This window comes from Gymnodraco acuticeps, unplaced genomic scaffold, assembly GCF_902827175.1.
Source record: "Gymnodraco acuticeps unplaced genomic scaffold, fGymAcu1.1, whole genome shotgun sequence".
Classification (NCBI taxonomy): domain Eukaryota; kingdom Metazoa; phylum Chordata; class Actinopteri; order Perciformes; family Bathydraconidae; genus Gymnodraco; species Gymnodraco acuticeps.
In genome coordinates, this window is record NW_022992308.1 from 2,136,838 (window position 1) to 2,153,511 (window position 16,674).

Sequence of the window (16,674 nt, forward strand, 5' to 3'; positions counted from 1 at the left end):
CCCGACAACGGCTTACTAAGGCCATTGTAGGTAGAAGAAAACTGGGAGGGGGGGGGTCTTATTCCAAGAACTGAATCACAAGTTACAAATGTAAAATAAAAAATATCTAGGTTTGGTGGAAGTCGTGATAGGCCTTTTACTGTTTTTGTGATAAATTGTGAAAAAAGGAAGAAGACTACAGAAAAACTCCACAAAGTATATTGGTTGCAGCCTTTACTAATGGCGCGTTTTCCACTACACGGCCTCGCTCGTTAGGACTGGCTCACTTATGGCGCGTCTCCATTACAGTTTAGGAACTGGGGTAGTATCTATAGTAACGCAGTGTAGGCGGAGCGATCGGCTTGTTGTTGTCCTTCACTACGCGATACTCACTCTTCATCTTCATCAGTTTTTCCCTACACTGCAAGACAGTCCTCGAGTAACCGCTTCCGCACATCAGTGTAGAGACCTCCTGAAATACTTTCATATTGCGAGTTGTCCCGTCGCGCTCCCGCTGGATCTTGTCATCTGCAATAAAGTGTAGGAACGTCGTAACTTCCTCGGCGGACCACGGTGTGCTTTTCTTTGCCATTTTTGTTGATCCTCTGTTAACAAAAATGCTGTTTATAAAAATGCTGCAAGCTTCGCTTTATATATACAGTGGGGCAAAAAAGTATTTAGTCAGCCACCAATTGTGCAAGTTCTCCCACTTAAAAAGATGAGAGGCCTGTAATTTTCATCCTAGGTACACTTCAACTACGAGAGACAAAATGAGAAAAAAAGAAATCCAGAAAATCACATTGTCTCAACTTTGTTATATACCCTTTGTTGGCAATGACAGAGGTCAAACGTTTTCTGTAAGTCTTCACAAGGTTTTCACACACTGTTGCTGGTATTTTGGCCCATTCCTCCATGCAGATCTCCTCTAGAGCAGTGATGTTTTGGGGCTGTCGCTGGGCAACACAGACTTTCAACTCCCTCCAAAGATTTTCTATGGGGTTGAGATCTGGAGACTGGCTAGGCCACTCCAGGACCTTGAAATGCTTCTTACGAAGCCACTCCTTCGTTGCCCGGGCGGTGTGTTTGGGATCATTGTCATGCTGAAAGACCCAGCCACGTTCCATCTTCAATGCCCTTGCTGATGGAGGTTGTCACTCAAAATCTCACGATACATGGCCCCATTCATTCTTTCCTTTACATGGATCAGTCGTCCTGGTCCCTTTGCAGAAAAACAGCCCCAAAGCATGATGTTTCCACCCCCATGTTTCACAGTAGGTATGGTGTTCTTTGGATGCAACTCAGCATTCTTTCTCCTCCAAACACGTCTAGTTGAGTTTTTACCAAAAAGTTCTATTGTGGTTTCATCTGACCATATGTCATTCTCCCAATCCTCTTCTGGATCATCTAAATGCTCTCTAGCAAACTTCAGACGGGCCTGGACATGTACTGGCTTAAGCAGGGGGACACGTCTGGCACTGCAGGATTTGAGTCCCTGGCGGCGTAGTGTGTTACTGATGGTAGCCTTTGTTACTTTGGTCCCAGCTCTCTGCAGGTCATTGACTAGGTCCCCCCGTGTGGTTCTGGGATTTTTGCTCACCGTTCTTGTGATCATTTTGACCCCACGGGGTGAGATCTTGCGTGGAGCCCCAGATCGAGGGAGATTATCAGTGGTCTTGTATGTCTTCCATTTTCTAATAATTGCTCCCACAGTTGATTTCTTCACACCAAGCTGCTTACCTATTGCAGATTCAGTCTTCCCAGCCTGGTGCAGGTCTACAATTTTGTTTCTGGTGTCCTTTGACAGCTCTTTGGTCTTGGCCATAGTGGAGTTTGGAGTGTGACTGTTTGAGGTTGTGGACAGGTGTCTTTTATACTGATAACGAGTTTAAACAGGTGCCATTATTACAGTTAACGAGTGGAGGACAGAGGAGGCTCTTAAAGAAGAAGTTACAGGTCTGTGAGAGCCAGAAATCTTGTTTGTTTGTTGGTGACCAAATACTTATTTTACAGAGGAATTTACCAATTAATTCATTAAAAATCCTACAATGTGATTTCCTGGATTCTTTCCCCCCATTTTGTCTCTCATAGTTGAAGTGTACCTAGGATGAAAATTACAGGCCTCTCATCTTTTTAAGTGGGAGAACTTGCACAATTGGTGGCTGACTAAATACTTTTTTGCCCCACTGTATATATTTATATGCGACGATTCTCTCTGACCAATCAGCAGACGAGAGTGACGTCACAGCCTGGTTGTTCCTGGCCCTAGAACCCCGATTTTATGGGGCCAGAAAAACGGTGAATTAGGACCTGCTAGCCGGTACTAGGCCAAGTGGAAACGCAACCAAAAGCGGGCCGCTGACGTCACAGCCCTCTTAAACGGGGCTCCGCGCTGTAGTGGAAACGCGCCATTAGTTACATTTTGGAGTTGAAGCGATCTTCCATTCACATAATTATTATTAAAAGAATCTCTTATGGCGCATTTCCACTGCAGGGCCTCGCACGGGCAGTTTAGTAGCTGGGGAAGTAACTATAGTAATGCAGTGTAGGCGGAGCCGTGACGTCATCTTCAATGCGAACCACAAAACCAACATCAGCCATTAGCTGTTAGCCCTCAGAGCTCACTGCTCCTCATATCTGTTCAGAAACTAGACAAAAGTACAAGTACAAACCACAGACTGTTTGTGTCATGGCGAATACAGTCGCTGGTTTATTTATGTCTGTAGGCCGTTGTTGTGAGTGTGGACGGACGGAGCATATACTGCGTTAGCTTATCTCCATTCAGAAAACACGCATTTTAAAAGGGGTTTTCGCCTGCCGTCTGTCTGCAGACTTGTCAAAGCATTAATTCATTAATCATTAATTTAATAATTAAGTTTTTACTAACCGGTATCAGTATGTTGTTACTTCGGCATCATTTTGAAACGTGTATTACAATTAAATCACGGTCAAATATGTTCATTTTTGTGTTCATATGTTGCCAGCGATTCTCTCACTAGTTTAGCATACTCAGCCCGATCCTTACCTGACCCATCTCTTGAGAACGTGAATCAAAGACAGATCATCTTTTTATCTTTAACTGTTAACACAAGCTGTGAATCCTTGAACAGTTTGTTGTGTTTCTAGCCTGTGTGTCCATCTCACCCTGGGTAGTGGTCCTCTTGCGTTTAGCTGCAGGTGTATCGTGAGAGGAGGCGGCATCTCCTCCCTCCTTCTCTCTGGGTTTAGAGGAGGAGCGGCCCTCTAAGGAGCACTGATACATCCTGACGGACGGCCAGGAGAGGGCAGCAGAGGGACACTCTGATTTCAGATAGGCAGCGCTGGGAGGGGAGGACAGTGTGACAGAGAGATGAGGACAAAGACAGATAAGCCTTTGTTAATATTTACAGGTTATGTAGAGATTTTTCATGTTTCTATTAGTAATGATATGTCCATTTCAATTTGTGCGGTTGTAGAGAATAGTTTGAAGCTTCATTAAGATGGTGAAATTTGAGCAACATTTAAATTCACGTTTATTCATTCTGTTGGAAACCCTTTCCAAAATGAATATGTTTTTATCTCATAAAATATTCTGCTGGAATCCATATGTCCAGGTATTTATCCATTTCCCCCCATAATATTTGCGGTTAAATACAAACAGTTTGCCGCATACAAAGCATCATAAGCTACATAAAAAAATAACATTTATAAAACCAAAATAACAAAAAATATGTCTCTGCTCTAACACTATTAGAATCAACTATTTAAGTCGTTATAAAATATCAAAATATGTATCCGCTTGGAACACCATGAAGACAGTTTTATCAGTCTCATACTAACAACTGTAGAAAGACATCAGAGAAATCAGTTGTTTTATTAAATAATCAAATGCATCACTTTTTTCACTTGGAATCTAAATACAAGCTTCGAATGTGAATAAACGACGTGTGGAAAAGCCTTAACAGAGTGACATTTCAACAATGATCACATTATTTTCTGTGTTTGCTTATCAATATATAAATATCTTGATTTAGTAGGCTAAAGGAAAATGTAACTTTGTCCTTTGAGGTGCCTCGTGGTGATCGACGAATGGGGAAAGCAAGTGTATGGTATGTCTCTTTATATATTATGCTTATATTGTGATGTTAGTATTCCTCTGATATTTGACTGAACATGTTCATGTGAAGGAGTTTTTTGTTTCTCACAGCTGGGTGCGGTCCTGACGCAGCAGCTTGAAACTGAACTCGCTGAGGATCTCCAGGAAGGCCAAGTTCATGTTCGGCTCTTCCTCCTCCTGTGGCTTCCGAAATGCAAAATGTATACCATCCCTAGGATCAAAAACAACAAGCACAATAGAACTAACATAAAAAACTAAATAATAGTTTGCTCTTGCTTACAGTCTCTTTAATTAAGTCTTTAAAGCACTGGAGAAAAACGCAACATAAAAAACGAAATGAATGATCAGAGTGAAAAACTTGTAACAGTTGAATCTTCACCATTTAAATGACATTTCTTTGAACCAATGTCGAGTTGATTATCATGACAGAGATAATAATATAAATATAAACCCGTGCCCTTAAGAGCTGTAAGCGACTGTAAAAACATTCAAATCAAAATGTCTGTCAGAGCTGGTCTGTATGTGTGTGTGTGTGTGTGTCAGAGACGTGTGTGTGTGCGTGCTTCGTACATGTGCAAGGCCACCAGTGGTTTGCGGACGCGATGAAGATCAACGCCAAAGCTCATGGCAAGCTTCTTGGCCAATTCTCTAATCTCACTGAGATCCTGCTGGCTGTGGTCCTCCGTCAGCATCTCCGAGAACAGCTGAGCACAAACAAACATGACTTTACATAAACATGTTACACCAAAAGCTCTTTAGATGTGCCACAGTGTGTCACTTGTTCGCTGGTTAAAATACTTTTTATAATAATAATTATGTTTTCAGCCACAAGCTGATAAACATCTGTCTGTTTTAGCTGTTATTTCACACTGAAAGTGATATAATTATCTTTCACTGGACGGATTAAATGAAAGTATTGCATAAATGTAATGATTATAGACTGTTATGGCCCTTTGTTGCCCACCTGCTGCAGACTGAGGCAGACCGTCTTGGCGCTCTGGACGGGGCTGATGAGTTTGCTCTTGCTTACGGTCTCTTTAATGATGTCGCCAAAGTCTTTAAAGTACTAGAGAGAAAAACACAAACATTCAAAGTTACTTCAAGCATGATCATTAACAGATTAAGTTAACAGCATTGTGATAATTCCCTTTAAGTCATCTGTGCTTTTTAAAATCAGTTTCCCTCTGACTCACTCTCTGCACCTCGCTGGTTCATTAAACAGATTTGATCACCATCCTCCACTCTCTTACACATCCTCGCAAGTATTCATCTTTTATTCATCTACTTTTCTTGACAAGAGGCTAGTTTTTATTTGTTTTTATGGGTGTAATCCTTGAGAAAAAATCTTATATTGACCTGCTCATATCATGGATGTGGGTAATTCAAATTTTTCGTTTTTTTACTTGGAAAATAATATATTCTAGAGGGCTATTATCTCCAACCCTCACACCAATTCAATCTAATGATAAAGTATAAATGTGTATCTAATTAAATGTAACTATCCCTTAAAGGGGACCTATCATGCAAAATGCACTTTTTGACATCTTTTATACATAAATATGTGTCCCCGGTGTGTCATAAAACCCTCTCTTTTCCTCCGTACCCAAATCTCTAAAAACGGGGGTACAACGGAGCTGATACAGATTTGTCGCCGATATGACGTAATATCGGCGGCGGACCCACAGCACTATCAGAAACGTTGCTATCAGAAACAATGCCCGACTGTTTTGGACGTAATATGGTTAGTGTTTACATTAGCATTGCTAACACTCAGAGCTAACCTGTACTGGAGAGCATGTGTGTGAAGAAGCAGGAAATAAAAAGGAACTCATCTTGTGGTATAACCGGCAAGAGAGAAAGCCTTTGAGCTCCAGACTGTTTCAGAAATAATCCTTGATCTAATAATCCTTGCGTTTCATCACTGCAGCATTTTAGACGCATGAGCCGGCATAAGCTCCGCCCCCTCTTATTTTTTCAGTACAAAAAAACAACAACTTTATTTTGCCTTTATTTATACAGGTGCAAATCTCATTGAGACACAGGGTCTCATTCTCAAGAGAGACCTGTTTATACCATGGACTGTATATATAAATGGACGTAGTGTCCGTGACGTCACCCATAGGATTCTGCAGAGTTGCCGTGAAGCCCTTAGTAGGCGGAGCCGGCCACTAACGGCTCGACTGTGACGTCAGAGTCTAATCCCGCCTGCTCCAAATAAGGGCAAAGAGGCGGAGCCGAGGCGGGACCTGCTGCCTCCGAACTGGAAGTAAACAGAGCTAGCTCAGGCTAAGAAGCTAAGCTAACATGAAATACATGCATACCAAGTTACTGCTAACAGTGTCGTTCCCCTATATAAACGTTACATTCATAATCAAATGAGACAATCTGCAAGAGAATTAGCAATATTTTGTTATTCTTAATGCTTGTCATTCACACGTTGAGAAAAGACGGACTCCACCGCCCGGACCTAACGGAGCCGCAGTGGGCTAGCTCCGGGACGCCGGCTGGAGCTAGCCCACTGCGGCTTCGTTAGCTCCGGCGGCCACCACTGGGATAATTGGGTCCCCTATTAACATTTGCTCCCGTTTAGCATATGGGCGTCATAGCCATAGACTATAAAAGTCTTACCCAAGGCTGAATCATAAACTAAAATGTATATGTATGCACAAAGGGTTACGTCCTTAGCTGGCTAATAAGTAACAAGCTAAGCTACCAAGCACACAAACACCTGCGAACGGGGTTAACATGTATAATATTATCATTTTAGACTTCTTGGAAGTTCTGTTAGTACATTCAAGCGCACAGCACGACATTTTAATTGTCTGGTATTTGTAACAATATTCCCTAAAAGGCACAATCACCACGAACACGGCTAAAGCTAAAGGGTCAAGTACAGTACTATGACTAACTAACGTTGTAGCCTAGCAGAGTGGACAAGTTGCTGTTAGCTGACAGTGAGGCATGTACGTGTCCATCAAAGTGACCACGCCCTAATTTATGTAAAAACTTTAAGACCGAATATAAATAAAAGGGTCGTGTTAGAAAACAATTCACTCACAGATTCATAATCATGAAGGTGGAATCTAACTATATCGATAATAATATTTATTGCATCCAGGGGTAGAAACATGTTTTTTTCTGCTGTAAAGTTGGGCATTTTAATATGGGTCTATGGAAATTGCTCCTTTCTGCAGCCAGTCCCTAGCGGCCCATGTATGAACTGCAGTGTGTGGCACTTCCGTATTGGCATCCCGGCTGTTCCCCAGAGTTTGCCGCTTGGTTTATACCCAGAATCAGCACTTTTGAAACAGGAAGTGAAATAGAGGGATATGAGGCATGGCTAGAATGGGTGATCTGTTCACTGTTACACTTCATAGACATGTTTTTTATATTTTTTTATATATCTGAGACCTATGGTATTGCCTAAAAATAGGTGACATTTAAAACCCTTCATCTCTACCTTGCTGTAGTGCTTGAAGACTTCGGTGGCGGCGTTGAGGTCCAGCACGCCGTAGATCACCAGCTTACAGTAGCCAGCCAGCTGGTTGCGCTTCCTCTGGAGAACCGTTATCTTCATCTCCTCCTCAACTAAAGAGGAGAGCAGGAGTAACAATAACAAAACAACAGTCAGGTTATGATAAAGACACAGGCAAAACGTGTGATGAAAGACTGGTATTTGGCTTGGGAATTAGCAGAACATTGTGAAAACAGAAAAAAGGATTTGTTATAGCAGCAGATTCTCAAAACAAGACATCAAAAACTATGTCTGCAGGCATAAATGAGGAGAGGGTCCTCTGGGAGAGATTTGGCAGAGTTAAGATTAGTTTCAAAACCACTACACACCCACTAGGAAAACAAAATCTATTTGTCTACTCACAAGTTTAAAAAATGGTGAGGATGATCTGTAACAGCATTGTCAAAAAAAGACTAGGGCTGCAGTCGAATAGTCCATTTAGCTTCACTTCCTAACGGAGTGAAATGACCCGGAAGTCCCTCAGTGGCAGCCATGATAAGTGCCGTTCCAATTCTCCAAATGAAAGGAAAGGAGGTTTCAAACTTCCTTTATAACCTCCTTTAGCTTAGGAACCACTGGACCTCCCTAACCGAAAGGAGAGGAGAAAATGCTGCCCCACAATGCATTGCAGCCGCAGCATTTGACGTCACACAACAGTCGGCCGTTCACGGAAACAATCGATTATGACCGAGAAATGATATCATGAACGTTACGGTGCTTATTAAGCATTTTAAAACGTATGTGGTAAGTTGCCAAAGTGCTTTGTTTTGAACGTTCATCAGTATTATAATCAAAAAGAGAAATATGAACGTTAGTTTTTACTGAAATGATCAAATACAGTCAAAATTTCACTGAGCTGTGTGGGGTTTGTTCAACTTTTAAAAGATGTTTGAATGGTGATATACACAGTGATAGATGTTAAAGACTAACGTTTATAATAAATACATCTGTATTGATTTTAAGATATTTTCATAGTTCATAATCAATCATACTGGGATCATTTGTATTAATGTGGACCGGAGGGAGAGGGTGATGAGCATAAGTTTCACTTTCCTTTTTTATTTCAATTCCAACTTTGGTCATGAAGAATATGTTTCTCTGTTGTCCACGTTCATAAAACAACAGCATCAGAGCACGGTGCAGAGTCTCTAGATGAGTTTACAGTAGTCCCTCGTTCTTATTAAACATCCATGTTGTAGTCCGCTGTATAGAAAACTGTAGTTTCCATAGTTTCCCCACAGCAGCAGACGCACATTCATGACGTCCGCTGGCGCATCATAAACACGTCGGATAGTGAAAGTGCAGTCGGATTCTCTAAAGCAGTGGTTCCCAAACGTTTTGTGCCCAAGGCACACCAAAGGACAAGTACAAATCTCAAGGCACACAGAAATTAATTTGAAACGTTATCAAATTAGGCTTCATCAAAGCAGCAACACACTCATTTAAACCAGACAGGTCACAACATTAAAAATGAGGCAAAGGAAACTCAGCAGTCATTCAGCACAGAGAACTGTCAATGCAAGGAAGCTGCACTGTGGTCCTGAACTACAAATGATAAATGTAACATTTCAGCAATCAGCATTGAAACATGTGCTATTGTAAATATTTTGCCGACTTACAACTTAGTGAGATACATGTGCCTGTCGGGGCGCGCAGAATTTTGTAATCCTTGGTGGCACTGAGGAGAGGGCCACTCACAAATCCTGTTCAACAGAGAGCCGTGGCCTCCTGTTGTTCTTCATGTAAATCAGAGTAGAGAACGCCAACTCCAGAGATGGGGTCGTTACTAAATGTTTTTAATATATTACATATTACTTTAAAAAGAGTAATATATTACACTACTTCGTTACTATCTACATAAAGTAACTCGTTACTTTACTCGCCGAGCACGTACGAACTGCGCATGCGTGAGTGGCAATAACTCTCCTTACCAGCAGGCGGCGGTAGTGTGTATTTGTCATTCAAAACAGGCAACAACCGGAAGACAGAGAAGAAGAACAGACTACGTGATATAAACAAACAACAAATAGCGTGTGCGGTAGCTTCACCTTAGCATGTGTTCTTTGCAGGTGCTTGTTGAGGTTTGACCACGTGGTGTTTACAGCAGTGGATAACAGCTTCTGGCCTGGACACAGTTTGCACCTCACCGTCACATTCCTGTCTATTCTTCGGACGAACTCAAAATAATGGGCATACCTCCACCCCTCGAAAGTTATCACTGACTCAGCCATGTTTATGCAGCACTGCACGTGGAGATGTGGACGCGCAAGTCGCGCAGATTACGTACATATAAACCTACAAAGTACTGATATAGTCAATTAAAAAATAATTATTTTTGTGTAGTTGTATATTGCAATAATAACGTATGGTTGTCACAAAATCCCACGGCACACCCGGACTTGCCTCACGGCACACCGTTTGGGAACCACTGCTCTAAAGCACCGCAGTCTCTTCTCCTAAATCCTTTTGAATTCTCCTATCCACTATCCCTTAACCCCGTGACGTTTCACTCAGAGGTCAAGGAATAGGAGATAGGGTTAGACGCTAGGAGCTGATTTTTGGATTATCCGACCGCAACCTGGAAGTGGTTCTGGAAAGTACCACGGTTAATGCAAATATTTATTTAGAGTAGGTGTTATTTTGAAAATACCATTGAGCTCGTCATCATCAGAGTCAGAGAAGACGTAGTCCACGAGGAACGCAGCCATCTCAGAGCGCAGGAAGTCTGAGGGCAGGAGGACCAGCGTCTGGAGGGCGGGCGCCGAGCAGACCGAAGTCTGACTGTACAGGAGCAGCAGGTCGCACAGCAGCTCGAACGCCTGCGGAGGAAAGGACCATTTTATATAGGAAATCTCTGAAAAGACAGATAGGTAAGCACGTCAGCGCTTACAAAAAGGTCACCAGCACTTTGTCTGAGGAGTCTTTTTGTGTCTTTGTGTAAAGGAGGGCTCAAGGACAAATACGTCTACCTGTGTTGACAGGAATGTTGTCAGAATATAAGAGCATAAAAGAAAAAATAACCTTTTCCCCAAGCAACAAGCCAATAACATACAGTCTTAGTGTGCAAGGCCACGATCAGTTCACTGTTTTGAGGAGTGTCTGGTTCCTTTCAAATTAAATTACACAATGAAGGAACAGTAATCCGTTACAGTTAGTGAAGGACATTTGAATTACTAATCAAATTGTTGGTAATTACGAAGTGGTTGTATCTATATTTATAATTTGCTGTGAAAATATAAGATTACATTCATTCTGGTGGCATATTTCCAGGCAATGCTGGTCACCAATGTCGTGCAACGCCATCGGCTTTCCATCTGTATTACCGAGTTTTAACCATTTATTGGGAAAAAAGTAATTATAATACAGTTAAATTACTTGTTTCATTTGAACAGGGCAACTAGTTATATGTAATGCATAACAGGAGACATAATTAACGTTGTCCCACTGAGGTCACATGGGTCGACGTTTCTCACCTGATCTCTGATCTCCGTCTGGTTCAGAGACAGACACGTCTCACACACTTTGCAGAACGAGCGCATCTCCTTCTTCAGACGCTTTAATTCCTCCTGGAGCAGAAGGTGAGCAGATTTCAGTGGAGATTATTACATTTCTATATGTCTGTGTGCAGGACAGGATGAGGGGCAAGAAGAGTTAACCAATATGGATTTAAGACTGTGGCAATAAAATATGATGATTACCAAAGTCCACGTAATGCTTTATAAAGATCGTCTATTTGTCATTCAACAAAAGGGTCACAGTATAGAGGGCCACAGTGACGCATCCTAAAACCCGGAAGTAAACTCCTTTCGGTTCCTTCGACAAAAACGCAATGCAATTTGGAAAATAGCTCGAAATAAGGTCTGTGGTTGACACACATTTAAGAGAAGGATCACGTTTTGTTCAGCCGGATAATATCCACATGTCTATCCTACTTTTATAATTTTTAAATCATAAATCTAGTCGCCAGAAGAAAAATGCTAACGTTATGCTATAAGCGAACTACAGCAGGGTCGCTGCTTCAACGTCACGCCAACTTAAGATCCATATTCAAAAATACAGATTCAAAATGGTACAAGTTGAAGCGTTTGTTTTAAGTTTGCAGGAGGCAGGGACTTGCTTTCAAGCAGAACACAGAGAAAAACCAACTTGGCGGGAGTGTTTATGTGTTCGGTGCAATGACGTAAAACGGCCTCGACAACTTCTGTAGTCCTATTCAGCCACTTGTTAACTCAGACACGTAAACTCTTCAAAAATCACCAGCGGGGTCACTGCTGATGTATTTAATGTCATAGAACAAAACGTGATCCGTCTCTTAAATGTGTGTCAACCACAGACCTTATTTCCAGATATTTTCCAAAATCCTATGGAGAAATTGCATTGCTTTTTTGTCGAAGGAACCGGAAGTGGTCAAATGCTTCCGGGTTTTAGGACTCTTCACTGTGGCACTCTATTATAAGATAAGGTAAGAAGTACTTTATTGATCCCAATTTTGGAAATGTTTGTGTTGCAGCAGCAGAAAAAGACAAGGCATTGCACAATAAAAATAAAAGACTAAAAATAAACAAGAAAGTAGAAAATATACATGTTGATTCTTGATGATGGATAAAGGAAAGAAAAAACAATTTTTGCTACAAGTGCTGTTGTCCTGTTGTCAAAGTAGACATTGATAAAGTTAAAGTCACCATAATTTCAGCTGCTGTTCTAGCCTACAAGAGTGTGTGTGTGTGTGTGTGTGTGAAGAACCTGCCAAACTGTGCTGCTATTAATACATGAAAGACAAAATGCAACACAAGGAGGAGATAGCATGCGTTTTCTCAAACTCTGGTTTATGTAAACACCCAAATCAATAATAATAATCTCATAATGTGTGAGAAAGTGAGAGAAATACTGTAAAAAAAAAAGAAGATAAAATTAGCTCAAGAGAGGAGGACAAATAACTAATTAAAAGAAACAGAATGAAAAAGTGTGAACCAGTGGGAAATACATGTCTGAGTGTCATCGTGGGCTTGGAAACGCAACAGATTGTTGCGTTAATTGCCTGCTGTCTGTGCAGCCGGTGACTTGTTGAACAACACAGACGAGAGGAGCTCCACAAACACACAGAAAATACACACTGAGGGTTTGCTCTGATCGAGAGCAGGTAGGAAGGAGCCAAGGTGTGTGTGTGTGTGTGTGTGAGAGAGTGAGAGAAGGTCAAACTATTTTTAAGTGTCTTATAAAAGGGTGAATGCAATGTCGGAGAAAATAAACATTGCTGCAGAAGAACACCTCAGCTGGAGTTGAGTTGACTGCGTTCATTTTAGCCCACATCAGGTTAAAGGCAGCACACTTCAGAGCCGGCACCATGAGCTGAAATCAGACAAAAATAATTCAATTTGTTTAGATTTTGTACAATGCATGGCTGCACAACATGTAATGTCAACTTGCCTGATAAACACCTCCGGAAAGACTGCGGTATTACAGGATTTCCTTAAGTTTGTTTTAAAAGAATACTAGTAGAAAATGCCCTTTAAAATGTAGATATTTTTGTCATGTGTGTGCATTACAAATTCAGAGCTGAAAATGTCCTGATTAAAATGTTTGAACCTTAGCTCAGCCCAACTATAGAGAGGCGAAGTCCCGCCCATCTACTTCCGACCCATGGGACCTTATTTCGGAAAAATTATGTATTGAAGTCAATGGAGAGAGAACATTTATCTTTCGATCCCGTTTGAATTGTGACAGGAATTACACACAAAAATAATTTCCATGTCAAAAAAGTCAGTTTGTCGTAAAACTGTTGAAATATAAGACTAAAAATAAGACTGAAAAATACGCAACTAGAAAGACTACAAATCCCAGAATCCGGGTCCCTCTTGCTGGCTCTTACGGAACCGACTAACTCCCCTTGTGTGTATGTACAGCTCTCAACATGCCCAGACTTGGAGTGATTTTCGCCTCATTCTGAAAGAAAGAAGTGACATTTTTATTTTCTTGACTTGCAAAATTATCTTTTCAATTGACAAACATCATATGTGTAATTCGTGGCACAATTCAAACGGGATCCAAAGATAACTTTTCTCTCGCCATTGACTTCAATACATCATTTTTCCGAAACAAGGTCCCATGGAGCTCCCCGGAAAGGGAGGGACTTCGCCTCTATAATGTTCTGTATGATAGTTATACAACGTGGAGCAGTTTCAGAGGCGGCTGAAATGCATGTAATTCAAATAAAATGCCTCGTTTGAAAGGTTATCAAAAGGCTCTCTCTAGAATATAAAATTATCCGACCTGTGAAGGTAAACTTCTGTTGTTGCAATATTGAGGTAGAATGAATGAGTCTGGAACCGTTGTTAGCCAAAAGCACTGAAGAGTTTATTGATCACAGTACAGACAATAACGGCCGGGGAGATCATCTAAGTTTCACACATGCCCAGTGCTCCACCAGCGATCTCTGAACCAAAAGACACAAAACATCTAACCAACACGAGGAGAGGCGGGCTTCCAGAAAGCCCGCGTATAATCAATTAGCCGATGCAAGACAATGATCTGCTTGTCTCAAAGAGATCCTGCCAGGTCAACCCTCGGACATAGGAGACGCGTTTGACCTGTGACCTCAACCCACAGAGAAGTCTCTGACTGACTACAAGCAGATGTTTGCAGTATCACAGACTCTAAGGAACCATAAAAGACTCTATAAACAGATCAGATGAAAATATTCTCTTACACGACCCTATCACAAACCTCTTTGTCGAGGTCTCTGGACTCAATCCTGCTCTTCAGAAGCTCAAGGCAAGGGTCGAACAGCTTCCAGACTGTCGTGTCCTTGGCACTGCGCAACAAATAAACAAAAATGCACACACACACTTCTGTGTAAGAAATAACCTGTACTCCTGCTGCCATGTTTATCATAAACACACACACTTACCTGCTCAGTGCTGCAATCCTCTTCAGAGTAGTGGCTGCACTGTAGACGCTATCGTCATCTGCAGTGCCCTGAGTACAGAAACACACTCACTGTTCAGAGAACCCATGGTCATCAACCCTTTCTTTCAGTCCAACTACGAAAACAACGTGCTGACCTGAAACCATACATTTATTTTTTGAAATTGCATGTGTTTGGGAAGAAGCGAGCATACAATTAGATAAATGAGATTTGGATTATAGATTTTGAACGGATGTTTTGATATGGTTTTGCTGTTCTTTAACATGACCCAATTTTAGTTTTTTTTAATTCTTTATTTATTGTTTAGGCATGCCAAATAAAAAAATGCTCTTCCAAGAACGCAAGGTGACGTGGGGTAAACAGTTGTTAAACAAATGGTAATTTTGTAGGAGTAGTATTCCTTTACATTACATTTAGCTGACGCTTTTATCCAAAGCGACTTACAATAAGTGCATTCGACCAGGAAGACACAACCTTGAAGAAAACAGAATCATATAAGTACATCAGGTTTCATAGAGCCAAACATTTCAAGTGCTACTCAAATGGCTTTAGAAAAGCCAGTCCTTTATTAGTATATAAGTGCTTTGTCAATAGTTCTAACGCTCGAAGTGGAGTCGAAAGAGATGAGTTTTCAGTCTGCACCGGAAGGTGTGTAAGCTATCTGCTGTCCTGATTTCAATGGGGAGCTCATTCCACCATCTTGGAGCCAGGACAGCAAACCCACGTGTTTTTGCTGATGGGAACTTGGGTCCCCCTCGCAGCGAGGGCGCAGCGAGCCGTTTGGCTGATGCAGAGCGGAGTGCACGCGCTGTACGGTTTAACCATGTCCTGGATGTAGGAAGGGCCAGATCCATTCACAGCATGGTACGCAAGCTGTCAGTTGTTATATATAATGGTTTCTAAGCCTTTGTCATTTGTATACGACAAAGACCTAATTGTCCTGGCATAGTTTAATTGAATATAGTTAGTGGGCATGACTTTATCCAATAACAACATACTAATGTTAATGTTAACCAAGTATGTGCATGTTTAACCTGCTCCTTTTGCCTGTATAGAGCTCCACTGACACACACTCTCACCTGCAGCATGTCGCTCAGGTAGGAGCTGAAGCACTCGGTCAGGCCGTCCAGCAGCTGGCTGAAGGCCAGGTGAGAGCGGGAGGAGAAGGTGTAGCTGTCGGAACAGAGGGCGCTGAACAGGGTGGCGCAAGCCTGCAGCACAGTGACCGCCGTGTGCTTCTCCACGATCCCACACAACTGAAACAGCAGCTGGTCCAGATGCTGGGAGGAGATCCACAGAGAACTGGTTAACTAGTAGTACTTTAAAACAAGATTTAGTAGTATTAAAACACGGGGACGGGGTCATTTTCAATGGATTATTCTTCACTCCTACCTTCTCCAGCCGCGGCACGCTGTTGTACATCTCCAGGTTAAAGTAGAGGGGAGCTTTGAGAAGGAGAGTCACAATCCCTGCATCTGCTGAGTACTGCAGCCCAGGGAGAGAGGAGAGAAACACTGGCTTTACATCAACAAAGAAAATAAGAAATACTGCTTCTCTATACTTGGCATAGACATTTTACCTTCACTCACAATGAAATGAGGTAGCAATATACAAGTCAAGAGGGTAACACTGTTTTTTTTCAGATACAAGTACAAATGACCTTTTACAAAATGTAGTCAACTGCCTAATCCAATTCTCACAATATTGAAAGAATCTAACTTGATGACTTTACATTTGATTACCTTATTAACAAATATGCAAATGTTGAAATATCAATAGGATTACATTTGGATATTTCGGTAGTTTAAAAAAAAAAGTATTTCGTAATGAATTTTAAATAGTTATCCTACTAAAAGTAAATGAAACACTACTCATACACTCAAATTGTTTCCGTCTTTTCTATCCTTATTACATAATGCCGTTCCATATATTCCCTTACATTCCAAAGTATATTTATATATAGACATATGGTGAAGGCAATACTGTGCAACTGTTTCGTGCAGGACACTGTGTACAATGTAAGAAATGTAACGGTATAATATCAATAGCCTCGAGCGTACCTTGGCCAGCAGCTGTGGCAGTAACGGGATGAAGTGCATGGTGAGGCGCCTCCTGTCATGCTCCTGGGCTTTCTTATCCTTCATACTGAGAAGCTGATCCCAC

General features: G+C 41.5%; 1 protein-coding gene across 4 annotated transcripts in view; it reads right to left on the reverse strand.

The window, feature by feature from the left end:
* The window catches only part of LOC117541063 (cohesin subunit SA-1), a 49,758-nt gene that overhangs the window by 4,545 nt on the left and 28,539 nt on the right, over positions 1-16,674 (reverse strand). For 3 of the 4 annotated variants that reach the window (XM_034208131.1, XM_034208129.1, XM_034208130.1), the window contains 14 exons: positions 16,572-16,664; positions 15,904-15,996; positions 15,591-15,791; positions 14,494-14,561; positions 14,310-14,397; positions 12,855-12,935; positions 11,060-11,152; positions 10,237-10,405; positions 7,533-7,660; positions 5,037-5,138; positions 4,643-4,776; positions 4,161-4,283; positions 3,121-3,296; positions 373-507 (listed from right to left, as the gene is read on the reverse strand). In XM_034208131.1, coding sequence (XP_034064022.1) covers positions 373-507; positions 3,121-3,296; positions 4,161-4,283; positions 4,643-4,776; positions 5,037-5,138; positions 7,533-7,660; positions 10,237-10,405; positions 11,060-11,152; positions 12,855-12,935; positions 14,310-14,397; positions 14,494-14,561; positions 15,591-15,791; positions 15,904-15,996; positions 16,572-16,664 — 1,684 coding nt within the window. The remainder of the gene's footprint in view (positions 1-372; positions 508-3,120; positions 3,297-4,160; positions 4,284-4,642; positions 4,777-5,036; positions 5,139-7,532; positions 7,661-10,236; positions 10,406-11,059; positions 11,153-12,854; positions 12,936-14,309; positions 14,398-14,493; positions 14,562-15,590; positions 15,792-15,903; positions 15,997-16,571; positions 16,665-16,674) is intronic. The other variant, XM_034208133.1, reaches the window with a different exon arrangement.